Source organism: Chiroxiphia lanceolata, chromosome 6 (genome assembly GCF_009829145.1).
Source record: "Chiroxiphia lanceolata isolate bChiLan1 chromosome 6, bChiLan1.pri, whole genome shotgun sequence".
In the NCBI taxonomy this organism is placed as follows: Eukaryota; Metazoa; Chordata; class Aves; order Passeriformes; family Pipridae; genus Chiroxiphia; species Chiroxiphia lanceolata.
In genome coordinates this window covers 41,312,593-41,337,720 of record NC_045642.1, presented here as the reverse complement: position 1 = coordinate 41,337,720, position 25,128 = coordinate 41,312,593, and the positions used below count along the sequence as shown (strand labels likewise).

Sequence of the window (25,128 nt, the reverse complement as noted above, 5' to 3'; positions counted from 1 at the left end):
CTGCCTTCTCAGATCAGCATTCTTTCTGGGATTTACGGAGGGAATCACACTGGTGCTATCTGTGGGCAAGGGGCCTCTCCAGGTCTTCAGGTGTGTGACAGAGGTCTGCTGTGGGGGGAGAGGATGGTTCTCCACCTGCAGCCTATCAGGATGCGTGACTGAAGCCAGGACCCTTTGGGAAGAGGCAGGAGTCTGGGCTGGGGCTTGCAGTGAAGCCTCACTGGTGCCTGAAATAGGCTGGAAAATGGTCTGAAGCAGCTAATAATGCCAGAAAGTATTTTAAAAACTCTTTAATATAAATTAATAATGCAGTTAGTGCAATTACTTTTTCGTCTTACTGTGCATTACCTGACTCTTTGAGCTGCAGGTACTTACTTGTACTGCCTGTGCTTCGCTGTACTGTCAGGAGGATTAGATGAAGCCAGGAGGAGAGGGGCGTTTGAGTCCTTTGCACCTTAAGGATTAAGAGCTTAACTTTAAAACTTGAGAAGATTCTGCAACATGATTCTATGTTGCATTACGTCCATTAGCATTTCTGCCTGTAAAATGATGAAACACTGTCAGCCAGCCCAACACTGGGTGGCTGTGTGTTCTCCACCATATATCTAGGCAGATGTTCTCACATATGAAACCAGCATCTAGTGTTGGCTCTGGCTTTCAGGCCATGAGCACTAGCTAAAGAAGAGAGCGAGTAGTGCGTATTTGTCTTGGGGATTGCTTCTAGCAGTGTGTTGGGTTATGGTATTATTTAGAAGCTCCTGTGGCAACAAAATTGTCTTATGCTGGACTCAGACGTGAGAGAGGTTAGATAAAGCAGTGGTGAGCCTTACAAAGAATACAGAAACCTAAGTTCCAATGTCCCCTGGAAATCAGAGGTTGTGAATCTAGAGCTGTTGGAATTGGGGTCAGAGCACTAAAAGGTGGATGACTGCCAGCAGACCTGACATGAACAAAATGATACACAAGCAAGCCATGTGGACATGTCTTTACATGCCATGACCAGTACAACTCATGGGAGGGGGGCCAAGTTGAGGCTGGAGCTTTCAGAAACTTTATCTGTTTGGGTGTGAAGGAGAGAGCTCAGCGTGCTGGATTACTTTAGCATGAAGTAAGTTCTAAAGTTTCTGCCTCTCTTTGCAGGATGCATGATATCATGGCTGCCCACACTGTCCATCCTGATCACCAGTTTCTTGTGATGTCTTGGAGAGGGAGTGGTGACAGTGACCTGTTGCTGACTCCACAGCCTCCATTTTTCCTGGCACCTGGCATGGACTTGGGGCTGTGAGAGAAATCATGCCCATGCTCTTTATGCTGGAATCCTACATGCCCCGGCTTGTGTCTCCAACAATAGCTAGCAAAGAGTTGCCTGATATCTTGGGATCCTTGATTCCATACACAGCTGCTTGACCTGAGATGTATTAAGATACGCTGCTCGAGAACTGGATTTTTGTGCATTCAGTTCCTCCATTTAGCTTGCTTTGCCTCAGTTGTAGAACTACAGAGAATTAATTTCTTCATATACCTAAATGGGAAAATGATGCTTGGTTTAGATAAGATCTCTTCTTGCTTTCATAGTGTTATGGCTGAGTTGGTCAGTTGAACCAGGCTGTAACTCCTGGTTCCCATAGTGAATTACTATGTTTTCTATGGTTTTGACTGTTCTGCTACTATCTTGTGTCTGACTGACCTGGCAGATGATTACAGAAAGGGTCTGAACATACGATTACAGGACCTATGAAAGGTCTTACTGGAAACAGCAAAGCTGACCAGAACCTTAGCCTGTCTTGGCATCAGCTGTACTGTGCAGAATCTGAGATTTTAGAATCTTCCTCTTAAACCCTTGGTTTTTTTCATTGAATACATGAGAAACCCTAATCTCTGCTTTCCAGAGCATGAAACTTGATTGTAGGAGGAGAGGTGTTACTGCATGAATGTGTTCATTTTTAGACATAATTTGTTGTCTTCTTTTGCAGTAAAAAAACCCATCTGTAGCTGAAGTTCATCCAAAATTCCTGATCAGTCTTTTCCAGCTACCCTTCTGCAGGGATGGCGTGCCACAAAGTATGTTGAGGCGTGGGCAGTTGTACACAGGGTTGGAAGTGGGGAGCGAGGCCAAGAGCCAAGCCTCTCTGTCTTGGTATAAAGCTGCAATGAATACAGACGAAGTGGAGCTCTTGCACCATGTGAGGAATGGGGAAACTGGAATCGGCCTATGGCTGCTTCAGAGTTTTCTCTGAGGTACATGAAGGCTGGAGTGAGTTTAGGTGGTTTTGGGAGTAGTGACTCTGCAGTGGTCAAAACCAAATTCTTCTCTCCCTCTTGAGGCAATTCTCTGATAAGCTGTGAATATGTTGTCCCCTACCTGTCCCTTAATTTAGAGATTTATGCTAACATCATACTGAAGGCCTGTAAACTCATGCAATTTTCTGAGTAATTTTAGAAATCTCCTCCAGAAGGAATAGCCATTTGGGGCTTTCTTGTGCTCCAGTAGCTGAAGCGTGAGGTTGCTTTGAGATGAGATAGTGCTGCTTTTACAACAGTGGGTGAAGAAATGCAAGGAGTCCTCTTGGAGGATGATGAAACCAGCTCTGAGGGTTTCAGATTTGTCTGAAGAAGTGGTTTGCTGTGTAGAGGCTAGCTCAGATTTGCTGCTTCGGAACAGACTCAGACCCCCACTTAGGGAAACTGGCAGCCTCTTCTTGTCTGTCATTAGAGCAGTCAGCAGGGGTATTCAGCCTTCTCTCTCCTAGGCCCTTTTATATTGGCAACAACATGCAAAACACTGGTAGCAATTGCTGTCATTGTAGAAACTAAACATTATAGGACAAAAATGTAGCCTTGGTATCTTCTAGTAAGACATTTAATGGTTGCCTTTGTGCTCAGCCATTGAGAGCATCTCACTGACTGCTATTTTCTATGCTAACCAATGCTGTCTTGTTTCCTTCTTCTCGCTCACTTCCTGTCTGTCTTCTGTCCTTTCTCTCCATCTTATTCCCCATCTCAAAGAACCTATGGACTCTATGTGTCCAGATGTTGCATAGCTCCATGCACAACAGGACCCTGTTTCAAGATGAGGCGTCCTGGTGCTACACAGCATTGCTATTAAAAATTAAGGGCTTAGTTGTAGATAGCCCTAAGGCTGTCAAGGTGGAAGGACTGGGCAGCTGCTGGCTGTTATTGTAATGAATTCTCTCGGTTTTCGAAGACTTCCATGACATCCCCCCTGGTGCCCAGGTGTGTCCCACTCCCTGATTCAGCTCTGTGCTCTGAAGCCCTGTTTCCCGACAGCCCTCCAAACAGAGCCGTGCTGCTCTGGCTACGGGATGCTCGAGATGCTTCCTTCGGTGCAGGGACAGGTAGCCATGCGGCAGCCCTGTTCTGCCGTCAGACGGTGACTGCGGCTGGTTGGCCACCAGAGGGGGACCGGTAGTCGACTTGAGCTGATCCCATTTAAGAGTGGCCAACTTCAGTTCTCTTGAAATCATGCAGTTTGGGTTACAGTTGTTTGGGTTTGTTGTTTTGGTTTGTGGTTTTTGGGGTGTTTTTGTTCAGCAGACCTCTTAGTGTAGCAAACAAGCTGGCAGATTCTCTCTTACTGTGCTTCTAATCCCCAAATAGGAGTGTGTGAGAAGTGAGCATCTAGGAAGCATCCCCTGGTTTTGCACAAGTCCCTGTTGCATCACTCCTGCTTGCCCTTTTGTTTTCCAAAAGGCAACACATTTAAAATGCATGAAAGGAAGTTGGATTTACATATGTATGATTAACCTGCAGCACTCTCTCATGACTCTCAGCACAAATAGCTTAGGAAGAAGTGCTTAATATGAACAAACAACAGTAACACTAACAGATTAGATGTGCTCCCTCAGGCTTTGAGACATAGGTTAGTCATCAGTTTGTGAGAGGAGAGGAAGTTTTAATGCATGGACCAGAAATGGAGAATTGAGCTGGTGTACAGAGAGAGCTGCTGTTCTCTTTTTGGGATTCATTATAACATAATGGACTTTTTTTAAATTAACTGCAGGCACCACTAACCTTTCCAGAGAGCCTGGGGGAGTGGTAGTTGACTGAGCTTGGATGAGTTGCAGTAGGTGACTGGAACAGTGCAGCAGCTCCAGGGACAGGAGGGAAAAAGGATCATTTTACCACCCTCGGGGGGAAACTGTCCTGAAGTGGTCTCTGCACAGGCCAGTGCCTGCCTTGGACACTCTTTGCATCATGTTGTTTTTCAGTAGAGATGGCTTGGGCCAGATAACCTCACACTTTGCAGTTAGTGTTGTCAATAGCCTTTTGGAAGTGTCTTTGCAAGATGCTCTGGGAATGTCCAGGAGCTGGCTCTGCTGTGCTTCATCCCCTCTAGTTTCTCCTCCTGAGCAAGGCTGAGCTTCAGTTCAAGTGCAAAGTGGCAGAGTGTCAAAGGAGCAGCATAGCAAACACATTACTGAGGTGTAATTCACTGGATGCTGTGGAGCTAATTCAGGCCTGGGGCTCTGACCTTTATGGATCTGCTCCCCAGCAGTGTAAGAAGCAGAGGAAAAGGCACCAGGTTGATCAACAACAGCAGAGGGTAGGAAGGCATCTTTAGATTCTAGTGCAGAAATGTTCATGGGTCAGAAGGCACTACTCTGGCTGAATTTCTCAGCAAGATCCCTTCCCCTTAAGTGCTCAGTGTAGTGCTGGATGTTTAAGATTGCATGACGAGGTAGCCTATGGAGATGGATAGAGGAACAGAATCTGATAGGAGGTTGTGGTATTGAAGTAGAAGTTTATAAGAGACTGAAGGAAACACACAGCTCCGGATGCCTTTGTCTTTTTGTACAAGGTCAAAGTGACAGCCAGCAGATATTGAAAGGCAACAAGCACGTGACTAGTCAAAACTGTCTGCTCCACAGATGGACTGAGGAAAGCATGAGCTTTCCTCCCTGTCCTCCTCAGGGCAGATGAAAGAGTGTGACATGCATGTGGAAAGTGAAAATATCCATGGTTAAATAAGATGTAAAGCAAACTAACCTTTCTGCTTCAGGGCCAAAGCCTGTCTCTGACAGACAGGAGTTAGGAAGGAGCTTACTTTCTGCTTGTCTTGAAGCTAGCCACTGTCCTGTGCTGGATGCTGACCCAAAGGAGTGTTTGGCAGCTGCTGGCTCTAGGCAGGAAGAAGAAGGCAGAATCTGCTTTAATCCTGTCATAGATGTTGTGCTACTTAGGGTTGAGCCAATTTAATACTTGAGTAAGGAGCAGGCATATCCTTCATAAAACTGGGTGTTAGTGGCTTTTCAGAAAATCCCCTCCTGTCAGGGGAGGACCACCCTCAGCATGTTGTGACTGTAAGAGGGGCTGCACAGAGGATGGGCTCTCCATCCTGCCCTGTGGTCCCACTGCAGCACCTACCATGTTCCCAGTGGGTGTATCGATGTAGAGCTCCACCAAATATAGTGAGAAGTCTTTGACTCGTTTCCAGAGTGTCTAGCTGTTTGCTGTTAGCAAATTTCAGTAGTGCTGTTCTGTTTCCTGGATAGGTAATTTCCTTTTCCACCTCTCTGAGCTGTTGGATGGTTGTGGGGTGAGGACGAAGCCTGAGCCTGAAAGAGAACTGTGTTGTGGTGCTGGGTCAGGGAGCCCACACCTATGTTCTTACATGTCTTAGAGCTGGCAGACTCATGGCAGGGAGAGTGTGCACTGTTCTGCAAGGCCAACACCTGCCGTGTGCCCTTCTTGAGCCATGAACACTGCTTGTAGATACAAGAGCAGCTTTTGTCCTCTGTGGCTTCAGCCTAGCACAGGTTCGAGGAGGGAGAGGGTTGTCTCCCGAAGCTCATCCTTGGTGAGCCCCATGGAGAGTTGGATGCAGCTGTGGTTTCTTGTCTGCCTTCTCACTTTCAGCCCACTCCCTGCATCTCATCCTCTGCCCTGTTCTCTTCCACTATTACTCCTTCCACTCTGCCAGTGCAGCAGTGGTGAAGACGAAGAGCCCTTCTCCCTTCTGCTCAGGGAGAGCTCCCTCCCTAGTTTTCTCTGGCTGCCTTTTGCCTTTCTAATCAGTCATGGTAATTTACCCTGGCACTGTTTGGCAGGGGCTGTACCTTGGCCATTATGAGCAGCCAGGGTCAGCTGTCAGCCTCTGAGCCATGAGCCTAATGCAATAGAACAGATGTAGGTATTTTTTCCAAGTTTTCCCTGGACAGCAGGATTAAAGTCTCTGTTCTCAGCTGGGGTCCCCGGTGTAGTCACTTCCCTCTGTGTTACACAACACCCTATTAAGAAGAACAGCACAAACATGTTCATTGGGATCCCTTCCCCCAGCCATACAAGGCCAAGGAACAAAGGTGAGGGAAGTTTCCAAAGGCTGAGGAGCTGTCTGTTTGGTCCAGGAGCCCTGGGATAATCCTGCCCAGCTATCCCCCTGTGAAAGGGCCCTGCCACTCTGCTGTACTCCATCCTTGTGGTGCCAGGGCTAAGGGGGAGCACAGGGGGTAGTGGTGGTAAAAGAGCAGTGGGGTCTTACATCCATCTGGCTATGTGCGAACCTGAGTGAGTACCAATGCAGGGAGAAGCTAGTGTGGCAGCATCCCTCCCAGGCCCGGTGTTTGCGCCTGCCTACTGAGCTGGAGGCTTCTGAGCATGAGTGTGTGCATGAGCAAACAGGCAGACAACAGGGAGTGACGAGAAACCCCGAGGGTTGTCTTGGTGCTAGCAAGGGAGAAGGGGTTAGGTGCGGTCCATCATCCAGACAAACTTTCTTGCTTGAATTCAAAGGTGTCATATCCTGAGAAGACTCATGTCTTTTGATCGCAAGGGTACTGGGGGAGCTTGCTGGAAATGGAGGCAGTGTGCTCTCCATAAATGATCTTGAAGTGACTGGCCACAGAGAGGGACTGCAGGCACTCTTGGTGAGCAGGAGAGGGCTTCCCCAGCAGACCAAAGGGAGCAGTCAGGTCCATGTGAGCACACACGAGGACCTGCTGCCTCTGTGCACCAATTACTTGCTTTAGTGACAAAAGACCATAAATGAACAAGGGAGGTAATTAGGTCTGCAGCAGGCCAGGTCTGGAGGCCTGCAGAGCTGAGAAATTTGGAGCGTGTTCAAAGGCACAGGGGGAGGAGAAGGCCCTGGAGCTCTGTGTAGCAAACAAAGGTTCTGCTGGTTTCGCCCCTCAGGGAGCGCTGAGAAAAACGTCTCTGACTTGAAGGATGATCCCCAAGAGGGGGAGAGACCAGCTCCTGGCAGCATCTGTTTGTTCAGGCCTCCAGTGAAGGACTTAAACAGCTTGTTAATTCACTCCTTTGTCCAGCTGCAGACCCTTCGTAGTTGCAAGCGAGCTCCAGGGCAGTGTGTGCAGTTGTGAGCCAGCTCCTTTGCCCTGGTACTCTGCGCTGGATGATCCAGTGAGCTGTCAGCAGGGCTGAGGGGCATGTTGCAGCTGTCCCATGTCTAGTAAAATGCTCACAGCAGGTCCTTTCCATCTGCTTTGGCCCAAGAGTGACCCTTGCAAACCTCCTCTCCCTTGCAGTCACCTCAGCAGATGGTGGGAAGGCAGATGGAAAGAGGGCAATCTCTGAAGCTGTAGCAATAGAAAAGTCTGACCCTGTGATACCTCTCACCCCACCACCCACAGGTACCGGGTTCTTGCAGTGCCACCTAACCTGTAAGCCTTGGCCTCCGTGTCCCTTCTCCCAGCCCCTTAGAGCACCTCCTGCTTCCTTCTCTGGACCTCAGTGGAGGCTCTGGATGGCATCCAATTGGAAGAGAGCCTGCCCCAGCTCTGCAAGCAGAATAGGAAGGGGCACCTGTGTTACGAGGGGAGCTCATGGCATAATGAGAGCTGAGGAACCCTTGTGCTCTAGGTGATGTGTTGCTGGGGTCTTGGGGCCTACGAGTTTGGCGCTGGGGGTGTACAGCTGTGGTGAATCATTGCAAACGACTTTGAGCAGCTGCTCTCTTGACTCTACCCCTCCTTGCACCCTGCATGCATAAAGTCTGCTTTGGGAGGGCGGCAGAGGTTCCTTTCCCTACCTGCAATTGAACCAGACTGCAGGAGTTCAAGGAGGTAGAACGGCACACTTGGCTCACACTGGAGGAAGTTTCAGCTCAGCAATGGTGTTTGGGACAGCCGAGTTGTATATCGCCTGCCAGGCTGCACCAGCTCCTCTGGAGTGAGGACTCAAAACAGACTTGGTCACTGTTCCAGACTTTTCCTTCACTTCATTTATTAGCGGCTTCAGATGCAAATTCAGTGGCCGGTATGCGGAGGCCTGGCTGGCTTTGCAGGGCTCCTGTCCAGCTGCCCTCATTCAATCTGCCTCCCTGGTGGGCTTGGCTGGATGTGAGCCCAGCAAAGGTCTTGGAGGGAATGTGTGGGGCATCCAGGTTATAGCACTGTCACCTTCCTCTCCACGTGATGGCAGTGGCTGGCTTGGACAGAGGACAGACCCTTCCCATAACATAAGCAAACTCAATGCATCCAAGTACAATACAGACGTGAAAGGTTTGCCATGCAGTGGCAGTTCACCCCACCTCACATTAGGCACAACAGACAGTTCATGAGAGATGACCCTTCCTCCTGCAAAATAGCTTGTGCAGGCAGTGTGGACGAGGAGCAAGAAACAGCCTGAAAAGAAATAGCAGGATGGTGGAGAAAAGCTTGGAAAGGTCGCCAGGCTTGCAAATGTAAAGATGTCCAGGGGCCGTGTAGAGGGGCTCCACTGTAATGTTTGGTACTATGCCCAGCCTGAAGTTCTAGCACCATTTAGTAGGCTGGACCAGCCTTGTTTGGCTGGATGGAAGCAGTTGTCATCGTGTCCCAAGTACAGTATCATTGTCACTTTTTAATTCTTCCAATGAGGCGTTGCAAACAGATATACATGTGTTGTAGCTGTACTTTGGATTTAGATTTGTCTCTGGGAACAGGCAGTGATAAGTGTTAAGAGCTGTTTAGTTCCCAAATTCTTGTGTTTCTGAGCTGGTTTCTAGCAAGAACAGAAGTCACACAGCTGGGGAAGAGGCTGTGTTCCCCACCAGAAACATGCTGATGGGCTGGGAAGGGACCTCAAGCTGGTGATGCCCTCCCAGCAGCTGGGGTTAATGACCAGGCTAAGGTCATTGGTAGTGTTATACGACAAGTGCTAATTGAGCTTGCCCTTGTTCAGTGTTTGCCCCTGGGATTTGCCTGGCAGCTGCAGGGGCAGGTTTGGGTCTGTGGAGGCAGGTCCCCTCTGGGAAGAGGCTGCTGTGATTAATGACCATCTATGAATGAGAGGGGAAGGGATAGGAGGAGAAAACTGCCAAGGCTTTAACTCCGGTGGGTACAGAGGTTCAGCTTGGTTCAGCTTGCTGAACTTGGCGGGCGGGGAAGGGTCCTTGGCCAGCCAAGCTGTTAACAAGCTAGAGGTGAGCGTGGGTGATCAGAATGTGTTGCATAAGTCAGACTTGAAGTGCCAGAAAAAGCCTCCAGGGAAATGAAATGTCTTAAGTGTCATCAGCTCTGCAGAGATAATGAGAACCAGAAAACACTGGGAGGTAAAATGGTACAGATCTGTGAAAACAGGCTTTTGGGCCTGCGATCCTTGTGGATCCGTGTTGACTGCAGGGATGGTGGGGAAGGTGGCCACGAGGGAGTCTGGTGTTTATGTGTAGGGTTAATCCTCCTAAATCTAGAAGGCAATCAACTCTGAAAGAAGAAAGTCTTCCTGCCAAATGATGTCCCCTGCCCACCATCCCTGCTTCTTGAACAGAAGCAAGAAATGAGGGGAAGTGGCAAGGGGTGGATCTGCTATCACTGTGTTTCTGTGGTCAGTGCAAATGAGGGAGACACCCCTGTTTTGCTCTGGGCTTAGCCTCTTGACCAAGGCCCTGTAACTTGGGGTTGAGGGAGCCCCTTGGGACTGGAGCCAGGAAGTGCAGCTAAAAGCATTGTGAGGGTCCATGGGTGTCACATCCAATAGTGGCACCTCTACCTCCTCCGGTGGCGACAAACCCATTACAGCAAAGGTGGCAGATGGTCACCCGTGTTAGAGGTCAGATCAGAGTGAAGGATGCTGGAGCAGGTTGTCCAGGGAGGCTGTGGAGCCTCCATCCTCAGAGGAGTTCAAAAACCCAGCTGAACATGGCTCTCTGAGCATCCTGGCCTGAGCAGGGGGCTGGACCCCTCTCCAGAGTTTCCATCTCACCTCAACCAGTCTGTGAGCATGTGGGAGAGCACCAGGGGATGCTGCCAGGACCCAACCTGCTTGCTTGGCCATGGCTGGGAGGCTCATGGCTGGCTGAGGACAGTAGGAGCCTGTTTCCTCCTCGTGTCCACTGTGAAATCAAGAGTGATAGGGTACTTCATCACTCCCTTGCCCATGCCACTCCTTGCAGGGCTGTGGCTGAGCCCTGCAGGACAGGAGCACTTTGGGGCCCAGCAGAGTGCTTTTAGAAGCCATCTGGATTGCTGCCTCTGGGCACTGCAGTGGTGAAGCTGGCTTACTTCCACTCTTCCCAATAGGAGGCAGGGCTGTAAAGCAACTGTGGAAGTAAGTAGAAGTTAGGCATCAACAGCCACCTGGCTTTTGGTGTTCGGCCTGAACTGGTGGGAGTGAGGGCAGGGTTATTTCACAAAATAGCGATGAAGTATCTGGTGGGGTTTTGTTTTCCTAGATACCTTCTTGCTGGTGCCCTGAAGGCTTGTGGGAAAGAGCAGATGTTTGCACTTGTACCTGTGCCCCAGTTGCATGCCTTCCTCTGCCCACAAAGGCTGCATTCCCAGCACTGGGAGAAGCTCTGTGTTGGCTGTGAGATCTCAGGCTGGATTAAGTGGCAAAGGCAAACCCTCAGCTTTGGGAAGAGCACACTTGACCTTTGCCTCTACAGAGTTATGCTCTCCCTGGGGAGGAAGTGTTGGCTGAGCTGCTAAACAAAGCGCTGGCTGTCATAAGCAGGATCTGCCTGCCTTGGGGAGGGAGGGCCTGGGGTAGGGGTCATATTTATGCTCTAGAGGGGGAGGAAGAGACAGCAGACTCAGTGACCTGTAAGCTTAGAGGTGACCAGCTCAATTTACTGAGAAATGTTAAGCTATATTGCCTTCTCTATCAAAAATACACCATCTGGGATGGTCTGGGCAGATGAGCCCACTGACAAATCCAGATGCAAGAGGGGAATTTTCTTGGGAAGATCGAAATGATATTTTGAATCCCCTTCCCTTGTTTTCCAACCTGTTCTTCTCTGTCATGTCTTGCAACATCTCTCACCCTGAATTGCTGCTAGCATCTTTGCAGGTTCTCCAGGTCCCATGGAAGAAGTATCCAGTAGTGAACTGGGCCCTAGCATGGACTTCAACAATGTTATAGGTCTCAGTGGTAGGAGCAGCTAAACTTGCTTGTTCTCCCTAAGCAGTGGCCTGTGTACAGGTCTCACATTAATTCAGGCATTTTCTCCTACAGTATGTCCCTCGGTTCTGTGTAATGTGGCTCACTCCAGTGCCAGAGGGCCCAGCAAGGTATATGGGCACAGAGGGTATGTGTGTGGTGGTCTCTTTTCCACTTTGCACCCAGGTTTTTAAAACAGATGCATAACAACAATGAAACTGGTTGAGTGCAAAGCACTATAGAAATGTATTTGCATCTGCATTGCTACAGGTACAGTGTTTGAAGGTTTAGGGTTATCCCTGACCTTCTCGCCCTCATCTCTTCTCAGCCTCCTCCACTAAAATCCTTTGAGCTTGGAACCACTTTGAATTTGTGACTAAAGAGATAGTTCAATATTACTGAGAGCATGTGGGTTAGGGAGGGAAGGCATTCACTTGGGTGGAGCTGCTGGAAAAATCTAGGTTTTCCCAAGCCTCCAAAAGCCTGTAAAATGGGTATAAATACATTTACAGTGTACTGCATTGCAGAGAAGTGAGGAGACTGATACAGCTTGAAAGAAATTTCTCCTTTTGTGCCACCTTTGCCAGCTCCTGTAGATATTTGTGCACTGCTCAGCCACTAGAGTGGCTTTCTCTGAGTCACTAGAGTCCTTTCTCTTCCAGGGGTGATGAGAGTGTAGCATGGTGGTCAGTACTGTTGCCTTCACCTGCAGCTGGACTGGCAACATGGAAGGAGATGAAAAGTTTGTTAATCAACTGCTGTGAACTTAGACCCAGACCATCTGAAGACCTTGTGGGAAGCAACCACCACTATGTTACCAAAGCTCTCCTGCACATTGGGGATAGAGCTCCTGCTCTATCAGCTTTACAGTTTGTCTGTGTCTCTTGCCTCTGTGTCACTCACACCCTGAAGTATCAGCTGTGTTTCGTTGGCATGGGATGACTGGGAAGAGACCAAAATCAGAGTATGTTACTGAACACTTATGTGGGAGGTCTGTTGTTAGCACTGGTGTGAGTGCTGCACATCTTAGAAACTAATACAATTAGAGGGGCTGTGCATGTGAAACAACTCAGGGCAGTGGGCCATGTTCCTCCTTTAGATCTGCTTGGTGCTGACAAACCCATTAGTGGCAGCTTGATGCTGCTGCTGATCAGGACTTCAGTGAGAGCAAAAGCCCTAGAGGCTGTTGGCAGCTAAGCTTTGCACAGGACCAAGCTGATGGAGTCAGTTATCTCCACCCAACCCATATGGTGCAGATTCCCAATCAACTTTCTGAGCATGTGGGCTTTCTGGGAGATGTTTGGCTGTAGTCTAGGCTTGGTATAGCTGCATCAGCAGGTTGTGGGGTGGGAAGGGCACTGGATTTCACTTCCCAGTTTCCCTCCTAGAACCTTGCTGACACAGCTTCCTGGACCACTAATGTTAGGAAGAGGCAGTTCATTTTCTGGGCTGGGGCAGGGGGAGGCTCAGCCCAGCCTACATGGGGCATGAGAAGGGCACCAAACCATCCTTCCAGCCCCACTGCTTCCTCCACTAAAGCAACGAGACAGAGTTTCTGCCATATCCAGACTGTTTGGAAACATGTTGATAAACTTCCAAGTGTCTACTTTACAATCCAGATGTGCTAGCCTTGGCTGTAAACCCTCATCTGAAGAACAGGTGTGCTATAATGTTTCTAACAGTGGCCCCAAAGCCAGCTGGAGGCTGGAACTGAGCAGGGGCCAAGGGGCTGATGCCATATAGGATATGGATACTGGGGCAGGGACAGGTGAGGTAGAGAGCTGTGGGTCAGCTGTAGTTTACAGTAACCCAGAGTCAGATTGCGAGGGAAGAAGGGGACAAACTGGAATATCCCTCAGCCCCCAGGCTCTGCTTAGCCCCCTAGGGGGCATCAGGCTTGGTTGGATCTGTCCTGGTGAGGAGACACAGGGCTAGAGCTGGCCACCAGCCTCTGTGGTATTTTCTGTGATTTGCCTCAACACCCCCAGCAGCTCTGTGGTCTGGGAGGCACTGCAGGTCAGAGCACCTCCCTGCCGGCATTGCTGCGGGAACTGAAATAAATGGGGCAGCTGCTTTGCTGGGCCAAACTTCACGTGCAGTTTTGGCCTGAAAAGGTGTCCCCCTGGGCTGGGGAAGGTGTCTTGCTACTGGGCCTGGATCTGGTTTCCAATAGCTGGGCTAGGGAGAAGCACAGTCCCAGTGGAAAGATTGGTGGCAGTAGTGGGCTGCCAGAGAGGGGCATCAACTCTCTGGTGTGGGAAGGACAGCCAGCCTTGGGTGCCGGCTGGCAGGAAGCCTGTGGATGGTGGGGATGAGGGAGGGCACAAGATGCAGATACCACACCACCTTAGCTACACATGGTGCCTGCAAGCTCAGAGATGAGATCCACACTGATGGCCTATCACTCTACCCCCCAAGCCCCCAAACTTGTTCTCACATAGGATTTTAGCTGCACTGGGACCTCTTGGTGATTTGTGTAGCCTAAAGCTTTTGTCAGTGATGTTCATACCCTTCATAGCTCCCACAGATCTGGCCAAGCTTGCAGGGAAACAGAGCCTGACTGAGAGCAACCAGGTAGGCAACACCTGCCAGAGGAGCAGCTGCCTTTGCTGAAAGTGGGTTTCAAGGCTGGGGTGACTCAGGCCAGGGACAGCACTGAGGAAAGCCAAGGGCTGTATTGGTCCCATATCCTCATGGAACAAGAGACCAAAGTGGCATTGAGAGGGGCCCCCACAGACAGCACTTGCTCCTGCACCTGGGGTGGCCCTGGCCATGCTCTGTGCTCAGTGAGGAGCCTTCAGCATCCCCTTGTCCCCTACAGTGAGCATAAGGCTAGCTAGTGCTGTTGCTTCATTTTCATCTGCTCCCAGATTGCACTCCTGGCTTGTGCAAATATCTTTCCAGCTCTCTACCCCTGTCTGCCTTCCTCCTGCTCCTCTGCAGCAGGAGCTGCTTGTAGACCAGCCTAGCTTCCACAGCCTCAGAGCAGGCAGTTCTGGCCTGATGTTGCAGGGATGTTCCCCATGAACGTGAGCTCCCCACCTCCTTCAGCCCTGCCATCCTCCAGGATATGCTTCCCTTGGCTCAGGGATGCACAGGGTCAGGCTCTGGGAGGGAGAAAGGTGAGGGTCTCTCCCACCTCCATGGTGCCAGCTGCCTTCCTTGGCTGCCACCCCTGCTGTCAGAGCTTGCTAGCCTTGAGAGAAGGCAGGTGGTCACTTGTGCTATTGCCACTGCTGTGTCCTTGAGCTGTGCAAGGCTTTCTTGCCTGCTCAGATGGGCTGAAACAGGGAAGAGGAGAGGGAGGGAAGGCAGAGGCATAGCCTGAGAATGCATGCCAGAGCTCAGTATGGAGGCCAAGGTAATCATCATCAGAGAGGGTAGGCTTGCATTGTCCCTGCTTTTGTCCTGAGCTTCAAACTCAAGGAGAGGCAGGAGAATCACGAGTGCCATCTCTTTAATCCTGTTATGGACTTCTGTGCCTGGTGTGGCTCCTGTTTGGGTGGGAAGTGGATGCTTCTGCATCTCAAGGTGCTTTTCTCAGAAGATTATGACCTGATGTGGTGTGGCATGAAAAGGGGCTTTACTCATCTTCTCTGTAGTTGTCCTGCATTTATTTCCTCTTTAAACTCTCATTCATCATTATTCTTATTTAGTGTAAGAGTCTGGGTTCCTTTCTGAAGGCTGTGTGCCACACCTGTGTGTAGAGTGGGTGACAGTAGAGTCAGCCTGGCAACTAGTGAGGGAGACTTCTGGAGCTGTGATGTCACTGGAGAGCTGAATTCCCAGCCTATGAAGTCATAGCTGGGAAATTGGGTACTCAGCCTAATCCCAATAATTACCCAATGGGACTGTAAAGTGTCAATGCATTAGTCTGTTGCGTGATGACTAACTATTTAAGCACTAACATATCCACCTAATAATTGCCACTTTTTGCATTTCCCTAAGATTCACTTATTAGTAAGCTATTAAACGTTCACTTGAAATTATTGCATTGTGATGAACTGAGATCATTGCTCACACAGCCATTGCAATGCCCAAACTGGTAGGAAAGCACCTAAAATCCTGTGATGGGATTGAGCCCACAATTTTAGGATGGCAGAGTAAACAAACTAATATACAGATATAACATCAGCCCCACCATTCATTCCTATTTCAGGATCTGTGTGACCATCATCGGTTTCACTTTGTTATGCAAAGCTGATGGGCTGAAGGACTTTAAGTCCAAGTTTCCCATGCCCTGGTGAGGGTCTTAAGGAAGGAACAGCAACTTGAAGGAAATGAATCATTGCTTTTTAGGAAGATTGCTTTGGAATCAGAAACAGAAACGAAACTACTTTAATCCCAAACACTGTAGAATTGAAAGTTTGATTCAAGTTTGTTTTTTCTGGTCTTCTTGTTGTTGAGAAGTTCAGCATGGGAGGAATTTCTCAGGAAGAGCTTCTTTATCACAGCCTGGGCATTGCCTGGTTTCCCCACAAGGGGAGCATTCCCTCTTCATGGGTTACAGCCCATAAAAATGGCAAAAGGTTCTGCTTCCTTCTTTCCTTTCCTTTCCTGCTTTTGTGAGGACAGATGACTAATGAGTGGAGCAGTTGAAGCCCCTCATCAGGTTGATGTCCTGAGCAGGCTTGCTCCTGCAGGGAATGCATGATGGAATGGATTTCCTGGTCAGGGCAGCCTCTCTGCTCCTCAGGCATGCTCAGGTTTTCCTGGTTTCCAGGCCCCTTTCTCCGCCACATGCTGTTCCAGCCACAGGTATTGAAGAAGCAGAGAGGCCAGACCAGCCTCTTGGGGAGAAGGGAGATTGCAGTCGGATCATTGCAAACAGGACTTCATTAATTATAAATGGACAGGTTCTCTTGAGTTGCTGTAGCTCTGCATGAGTCACATTCTAGCTGAGGGTTGTTTTTTTCTTTCTCCTGAGGAGTTGCCGAAGGGGCTCTAAATAGTGTGATGGACAAATAAGGAACCAGCTATGCTCTGCAGCTAGCTCAACCAGGGCCTTTCTACAGCAGTAGCCCACAGCAATCTCCTCTCTGCCTCACTCTGCACTCCCATCCCTTGGGTTCTGCCATCTGGTCCTGCTCTCCAGGTTTCTTCTTCCCAGCAGCATGTTTTTGTCTCCTCTAGTAACCTCTTTTTCAGCATGTGGTCTCAGCCCTTGGTAATGTGTGGACATACATTTAGACAACAGCACGATCAAGAAGTCCAGTTGTGGACACCCCATTGCCTGGTTTGTGCCTCCACTTCAGAGATGGTCCTGGTTAAATGAAAGCAGAACAATAAAACCAGCAAACCTTGGCTTTCGACTAGGAACTGCCAAACAGTTTTCCTTCTGTCTTCTGACAACAAACCATCCACACAGCCCTCAGCTGCCTGCTGGTGGCCTCCTCACAGGGAGAGGCCAAGATGTACCCCAAAGCTCTGAGGGATGCACCAAGAGTGGGTGGAGGTGGCTGGAAGGCCAGGTTGTGTGTTTGGCTGAATGTCTGCTTCCCTGGGTGCCATGAGTGTGCTGAGCTGTGTGTATCTCATGGCAAAGGCAAGGGGTGAGAATGCTGTCCATGGAGGATTCGCTGGCTGTGTTTGCAAATTCAGAAACTGCTTTTCCTGCCTCTCTGATGCCCACGGTTACAGAGATCCTCTCCAGACACCACTGCTGCCTTAAAATTGTTTCTCTACCCAGCTCCCCAGAGCAGCCATGTTCTCCCTCCTGGTGTGAAATGGCTCTTTTCAGAGAAGCTGTGACTTGTACCTCTACACAGCTGGCTTCACACCCAGATTTTTAAGCCAGTGGGGCTGGCCAACCTTCTCCTGCCCTTCAGCCCTGAGCAGGGGGAGCACTCCTTCTTCCTCTGCGGGAGCTGCAGGCAGCTTCTGAATCCATGGAATGTGTCCCATCTGCAGTGCGTTAGGGGTCTGCTCGCAGCAGAGGAAGAAGCACATGTGGGTTGGGAACCCTTCTGAAAAGGAAGAAAAGGGGCTAATTAATTGAAGGGATCCAGTGCCAGGAGCCACATCTGGGGGCCAACTGGCCCTGGAAGCATGGCTCCCAGGTGCTACTGCACCAAGGGACTTGTGCAGAGCTGGTGGAGACCCAATGGGTAGGGGAATGAAGGTGTGAGAGGTCCTGGCATAGTGGGCCCCCCATCGGCACAGTCTTGAAGAGGCCCTTTTCTCTGTCCTTTGAGAGGACTCAAGAAGATGCGACTAATGCTCATCTTTCCAGGTCACAGCCCATTTTAACCCCCCCTGCCTCTGGCCCTATGGCTTTGATGCTCAACTGCCCAAGCACCCCACCTTCTCTGACACAGATAGGGCAGGTTAAAAGGGCCATGCCATCAGTGCAGGCCACCTTTGCTCCTCTTCTTTGAAGGGTCTGATGAGCCCCTTGCTTTATGAACTGGCTCCCAGGTCTGCCTCACTCAGGTCAGTGCCCTAGCCCTGGAAAGCATAGACTTGGAGAGGTGCTGCAATAGTGTCTGCCCTTGGCCTCTCCTCTGGTGCAATCTCTGCTGCCTAGATCACACAGAGAATTAAGGGAAGTGAAGGCATCAAAGAGCACTTTGAGATGCCCTCCTGAAGCCTGCCTCCCTGGAGGAGCCCTGTGCTCCCTGCCCATGGGGGCTGGGCTGTCAAACCTTGCTTGCCAGCTTACTGCCCTGTCTTCTCTCCACTGCTGATCTCTCTTCCCAGGCATGGATTTGATCTCGGCAGCAAGCAGGCCAACCATCCACACTCTGCCTGTGCAAGTTCCTGAGCAATGAGGTATTTCATGTTTGCCTGCTGAGCCCCCACTGAGCCACATGCTGAAGCCCAACCTGCACTAGGATTCCCCACACAACCCACCCTTCCCCTTTTCTGATGGGTTTGTTTTTGGGGATGGCCAAGTATGAAATGAGCCACAGGGCACCCCTGTGCCTGCAGCCCCTTGTGCCAGACAGCCCTAGGGTGGAGAGGTTGGGGGCCACTGCCGTCAGCTGGCCCCTGCTCTGCTGCACTTCTGTGGGATCAAACGGCGTCAACACATCCCTGCAAAAGCAAAGGAGTGTTTGCATGTCTGAGGCTGGAAGGAGCTCAGTGTCCAGCTCTGGGGGGTTACTGTAAACACGGAGCTAAGCTGATTTGAGAAGGGATGCCAGCTCCCTGAGCCAGGCTCCACCACAGCCAGGGGTGGCTACAAGAGGTGCCAGGGGGCCGCTGATGGCTCTGTTGGCTTGGATATCTCATTCCTCAGGCCCATTAGGGAGGCACAGGCTCCTGCAGCCCCACCACCGTGGGGTTCTGAGTGCAGGCTCCTGTTGGAGGTGTTGTCCCCTGGGGCTGTTTCAAATCGTCTTCTTCCCTGGGGTGACCCAGCACCTCCAGGAAGGAGGAATCCACTTGTGCCCCCTGCTCCCGTGTTGCCTGCTCTAGCTTTGAGCACTGCCTGGGCCCTTGGCTGCTTAGTTTATGGCTTTGTTTACGGTGTTGATAATTTTCTCGTTTCAGGTTTAGGCACAAGCATTCTTTCCACTGCTGCATAAGAAAGTAATTAGGTGAGGATGGAAAGGACATTCTTCTTCCTCAGAACAAAGAAACAAGTCAGGGCTGTTACTGGGCACTACTCATGGCATCCACAGCCATACAAGCCCCTGCCCAAGTGATGTCTCTGCCCTAATAGGGCAGATAGGCAAGCTGATTGCACCCCAGGAAGTGCCAAACCAGTATTTCTGCTGCCCTGTAAGCCAGCTGCCAGTGCCAAGGTCAAAGCCTGAACTGACTCAGCCCATCGTTCTGGTCACACTTGCTCACCTGCCAAGTTACGTCCCCTCTCCCTCACTTGCCAATCCCAACCAGAAGGGATGTGCTAAGGTCCACCTCCACTCCAGACCCAGCATGCTTTCAGGGCGATTCATTCCCTGTGCTTCTGCTCTTTTCCCAGCTTCACAGCACTGTGGAGGGCAGGAAGCAGTGCTGTCATCCCAAGAAGGGGATGGCTGTGATCTGAGAGAGCCTAAAAGTCAGGGGTAATGCGAAGGAAGATGGAGATACTGATTTCAAATAGGAGAGGCTTTAGGAACACAACTGCTAGAGGCTGAAGAGGAGAAACTGGGGGAGCTGGACAGACCTCTCTGCCACAAAGCTGTTGGGAGGCAGACAGCTTGGTGAGGACCAGGGAGGAAGCACCTGCAGTAGGAGAGGCTGGAGGGAGAGGAGTGCCAGTGGGATGGGGTGCTGGGGGAGCAGCGGACACAGAATCAGAGCCAGTGGTCTATGTTGCAGTCACCCCATGCAACAAAAGGGACAAAAGAAATTAGATAAAATCAATTTGCCTTTTAAACCCAGTAGCTGAGCTGCAGCATCTGACTGAAGGAGCCCCTACCTGTGGGCTGCTGGAAGATGTAAGGGTACAGCCAAAGGATCACTCTGTGCTCACGCAGAGTTCCTTGTGTTCTCCCACAGACATCCAGTTGCAGTGCTTAGGGTTGGGATGTTGAGTGAGGTGCACCTCTTGTCCACCTGAGCTTGATGAAAATAGGTCGGTAAGCATTACTGGCCACAGGACCCGCTGCACGGATGCACACCAGTGGGCATCTCCTTCCCAGGAGCATTTGCAGTGCCCTTCTCTGCCTCAAGTGCAGAGATGCAGTGAGAGGTCTTTAGCCACCCACCAAGCTCACCAATGCTGCTGTGAGCCAGAACGAGCCCATCTCAAATAAAGGACAGTGCCTGTGCTCCAGTAAATCCAGGAGGATTTACTCCTTGCCTGAGATGGCCAAGAGCAGCAGAAAACTGCAGAGTTGTGGCAGAGGACAAGGCCAAGCTGATGTGTGGTTGAAATGGGATTTGTGCCCCCCTGCCCTATTCTCCCTCCTCCTACTCTTCCCTCAGTCTTTCTGAGTAGATATGAAGCAAAGCAATCATTTCAAGCCCTCTCTCAACCTTTTGGTACTCAGCAGAGAAAGACGGGGAGAAGGATGGACGTGTACCCTAAGCTGCTGGAATACGTCTCCTGAAAGATCTCTCTTAGCTGATGGACCTGGAGCTTTTATGTGGGTCCTTTTCTAGCTTGGACCTATACAAGGAAGAGAATAAAGCCCTGAACTGAGTTGAGGGGATCTGAGAGCTCTGGAGCCAGGGTGGGATTGCAGCTAAGGCTCTTCCCATTGCCGTGCCTTTTTCCTGTGAGACGCGATCCAGAACAGCGAGAGGGCTAGTGGTACTAATGCAGCTCTGCAAGTCCCCAGATGCCGAGGGGCAGCGGTATTCCTCCGGCATCCGTGTCTCCTGCTCCGTGCACCCCACACCCAGGGCTGCTCCACCTTCCCTGAGCGTTCCCAGCTGCGGCGGGGGCCGGCGGGTCGCTGCGGGCCGGGCGGCGGGGCGGGCTGCGGGGGCTGCACGCAGGCTTCCGGACAGGCGGCGGCCGGGTCTCCACGGCCAGGCAGGGGTTAAGGCTTCTCTGTTGTAGTTTGTTTCCCCTTGCCAAAGTGGGTGTTGCTGGAATGTCTCCTCTCCTAAGGAGGGGGGCCGAGCCCTGTCCTCTGGAGAGGGGGGATGTCAGCATCAAAAAGACACAGAGGGGGAGGTTTCCAAAAATAAAACCCTTCATCCCCTCCAGGCGCTGCCAGTGCCAGAGGCAGGCGCGAAGGTGCTCGGAACTGCCTGCGGAGCGCGGGAGCTCGCTGGCAGCCCGGCGAGCGGGGCCGGCCGCCCTCCTCCTCTTCCTTCTTCTGCGGGGGCCGCCCGGCAGCCCGCGCCCCTCCCTGCCTTAGCACTGCTGTCTGCGCCCCCGGTCCCGGTGGGCGGCAGGTCCCGTCGGAGTCCCGGAGCGGGATGGGGCGGTGAGCGGGGGGCGGAGAGCCGGCGGTCCCCGCTGCCCCGCGCCCGCCGGGGGATGCCAGCCGGGCGCTGAGCGCTCCGCGCCGCCCGTCTCCCCCTACCACCGGCTGACACCATGCGGGGCGCCGCCGCCAGCCTCCTCCCGCTCACCTTCGCCGTCCTCCTCGGCTTCGCTCGCTGTCGGCCAGACTCGGCGGCCAGGCTGGAGCCGGGGACCGGAGGAACGGCGCGGCCGCGGGGCCGGGGGGCTGCCCTGGGGGCGGTGGGCACGGCGCACAGCCTGTCCCCGGCATCCCGATCCCCTCCACCGTCACGACCCCTCCCCGCCGCCCTCCACGTGGACCGCGGCTCCGCGGCCGCCACGGGGAGCCCGAGCGGCGGCAACGGCCGGAGGCAGCGTCCCGACCGCGGGCTGCCCGCGGCCCGGGGCCAAACGGGCGACGCCGGGCTCGGTCCCGACGGGGGGCAGAGGAACAGGCAGGACTCCTCCCGGCAGCGGCAGGGCAGTGGGCCGAAAGCGCAGGTCGTGCCCCGGACGAAGGAGCCAAGCAGCAGAGGGAGGATGGCGGGGTAAGTGCTGCGGCCGGGGGGATTCTGCTGGGGGTGCGTAGCGTGAACCCCGGTGGTCTGGGCGCCAGAGAGCGTCGGACGGAGGGGCCAGGTCTCATCCCGAGCCCCGTGCTGCATCACTTCTTCCATGCCACGGGAGCTCCGGGTGCTGCCCCGTCCCCCCGCGGGATGTCGGGGCAGTCACGGGGGTGATGTGCGGGGGCCTGGGCCGTGCTGCGCAGCGACCGGGACTGGAGCGGGAGCCCGCTCGGTGCTCGGTGCGGCCGCGCCGCTCCCGCCCACCCGTCGGTGCGTCTGTGTCCGTGGGCACGAACGCGTGAAGGGAGTAAGGCGCCGGGCCGCCTTCTGCCGGTCGTGGGAGTGCGTGGTTCAGGCACATCGGGGTGGACTGGACAGCTGCGAGGTAGCGAGCACAGCGTCCCCGTTGTGCTCTGAGGCTGCCCACGGCCGTCCTGGAGGAGGCATGCGGGGTGAGGGAGGCCCGAGGGCGATGTAGTATGGCCGTGGTACTTTGGGTGGTGGAGAGGCTGGAGAGGCTTGCTTGGCTCTGAGGGACAGAGCCTGGTTGCTGCTGCTCTTGCTGCAGGTACCTGGCCTCTTGGCTCCTTCCTCCCATAATGGGCCCCTTGTAAGCACTCCACGCCGCAGCTTCCCATGGCTTCAGCTGGCTCAGCCGGAGGAGGCTTCCTATGACTTGCCTGGCAGGGCTGCTTCCAGCTCCAGTCTCTGGCTACAACCCTGTGGAGGTGGAGGGGATATCATATGGCGAGGCCAGCTGCTCCGTTGTGAGGGGAGCCTGCGAGCAGGATGTGTGGCGCAGCGCTGATGTACCCTTCGGCCCCCGGCCCCCTCCTTTGCAGTTCCCCCTCTGCACCTCCGTGGCTCCATGCCGTTCGAGATGATCTCCTCTGCCACCTGGGAAGGGCTACGGAAACCATCGTGCAGGAGTTTTTCTGACCCATGTGGCAGCATGTGTCCTCTCTCCATGTGAGCCCTGCTAGGGGAATAATGAGGGCAGGCTCTGGGCTGACAGCCCTCTGACATGGGCAGAAATGTCTTCTGCTAATGTCGGGTGGGGAGCTTCACTAGAACGGAAAAGGTGTGTCTCGGAGTTTTCTCTCTCCCATACTCATCTCCTTGCAAAATTTTGAGACAGAGATGTTTTCTGTGCCACTGTGTATTTTTTTTCTTCAATAAATCCACAGATGTACCAACTTTGCTCTACTTCCATTATGTTTGATATGTAAAGTATTTATCACTGACAGCTAGTCAATGGCATGTAGGTCCTGAGCTTACCCAGAGTGAGAGACTTGGGAAGATCCAGTCCTGTTCAGTCAGGTTTGGACTTCTTTGGGCTCAAAAAGATTTTACCCTTTCTGCAGTTGGAGTGTTGTTGGTGTTGCTTTAGGTTCATGTGGCAGTTCAGTTGGATTTGAGTCATCTGATATGTAGGACGTTTCTGGTCACTGAGTACCCTGAACAGTCTCAACCAGATTTTCAGACTGCAGCTGCCTCCAATGACAACAGCTGGCTTGCACTGCTGTCAGGAGCACGTGGGCAGCCTCCAGGTTCACACTGTGTTCACAAGAGCCCTGAACCTCTTTGCAAGTAGCTTTCATCCCTTAATCAATGGTGTAAACAGGGATGGTTGGTCCAGCACTTACACACTGTTTACCTGTTATCAGCTGTATCACCAAGTGCCATTGTCTCCAAGCATAGAGGAAGAAAGAGCTGTGTCCTAGTGCTGTGTTTCTCATGCAGGCTGTGCTGCACTTTCTGCCTGTGCTCTGCACTGGAAGGTATGGGCTGAGGATGCAGGGCTTTCTCCGATCCCCAAGAACTTAAATTCTGGAAAGTGCGTATAATGGCTTTCTGTCTGTTCTGGGGTCCAAATCGGCACTTTTGAAGCATCTCTGTGACCTACTGTCTTCGGAGGTTATGAGAAAGCCTAGCTGAAATAATTGTCCATGAGTAACCGCATGGCGTTGCTCCTCATGGAAAGCTAGCTGTTGCTGCCTCTAGCCATTCTGTGAGACTGTGTCCTTCCACCTCATCCATCTTCTTACACTCCTTGCTTCGCTAGACACATTTTCATCCAGGAAACTCAGGGCCCCTAAAAAACTTCATTTCATGATGTATCAGTTTTTTGCCAGCTGGGATATTTTCTGTTCTGCTGTTTACACTGAACTTCTACTACTCTCTGGTATGACAACCTTCATTTTCCCTTACTCAGGTAGCTTTGCAGGCTGTACTATACCCTGGTGCTGTTTATTTATACAATTATATTGGCTTAAAATCTCAACTCCTGTATGGGTTGCCTTTCCAGATTCCCCACTCAGAGGTCTCTGCTGGTACCTCCAGGAGCCACACAGAGTTCTGTGGTTAAAACCTCTGTTTATTGGCACTATATCCTTTTCTGGATAATTATTTTCTCACTTTGTCTGATAGCTGCATACCTGAGGTTGAGTTTCTTTCCTGGGGACTCTTTGGATGTGTCTGCCACCCTGCTCATGTCTGACCTTTTTGCAGGTGCATCTTGCTCAAACACTTCCATGAATGCATCCAACTACAAGTCTTGCAAGAGCTGGGTTTTGGTATTTTCTCCTGAAGATTCATTGTGAAGTGACTTGATTCCACAGCAAACACCACAGAAAATTACTGACTTCTGACACTGAGCGAGGAAAACAATTCAGCCCTGAAAACATCACTGCTTTGCTTAACCTGCCAGTTTCTCCAGCCCCAGTGACTAGAAAGATTTTCTTCCTAAGTGTCGTGAGACAGGGAGTCCCAAGCCCTGACACGTGCCAGTTGTGGCTGTACTCATGTGCTGGATGCATCCCTAGTTTGGGCTGGCATGGAGGACACTGCAGGCACCTCCCTCTACCTCTGTGGCCCTTGGGATGTGACCACCCTTGTTCTTCTGCCCTGTGGCTGGGAGGGTGGGTCACAGTGATGATCCTCAGGTGATATACACAAAATCAGAGGAAGGTGGGTAATAGGAGAGTAATCTGGAGGAGCCTCTGCTTCTGGTACTTGCTTGGACAATTTTAAGGGGCATGTGAGACTCCCCCGACTGACAGTCCCACACTCATTCTTTCTCCCTCCCATTTTCTTTTTCTGCATTCTACATCCCAGTTCACATTTAATTGCTGTTTTAGACACCATCCATAGTTGTATAGTCCTGGTTTACCCAGGCTTTGTGGCATATAGGTTCTTACTGCAATGCGTGTATAGGACTGCTCAGGAGCGGAGGCAGTTAAAGCTGATGTGGACTTGGCAGAGGGTTTTCAGTGACTCATCAATGCCAACAGCCTTTTGCTAATGTTCTTCACTGCATCTGACTGCAAATATTTCATAGGCAGTTGGATGAAGTTCACTTTCCTGCAGTAGAAA

The 25,128-nt window shown here is 51.7% G+C and overlaps 1 protein-coding gene across 4 annotated transcripts in view; it reads left to right on the top strand.

Annotated features, from left to right (window-relative positions):
• Positions 1-20,974: 20,974 nt before the first annotated feature.
• LTBP2 (latent transforming growth factor beta binding protein 2) overlaps positions 20,975-25,128 on the top strand; it is a 71,482-nt gene continuing 67,328 nt past the window's right edge. For 3 of the 4 annotated variants that reach the window (XM_032692314.1, XM_032692313.1, XM_032692315.1), the window contains exon 1: positions 21,266-21,735. In XM_032692314.1, coding sequence (XP_032548205.1) covers positions 21,281-21,735 — 455 coding nt within the window. In that variant the 5' untranslated portion in view covers positions 21,266-21,280. Of the gene's footprint in view, positions 21,736-25,128 lie in introns of all 4 variants that reach the window. The other variant, XM_032692317.1, reaches the window with a different exon arrangement.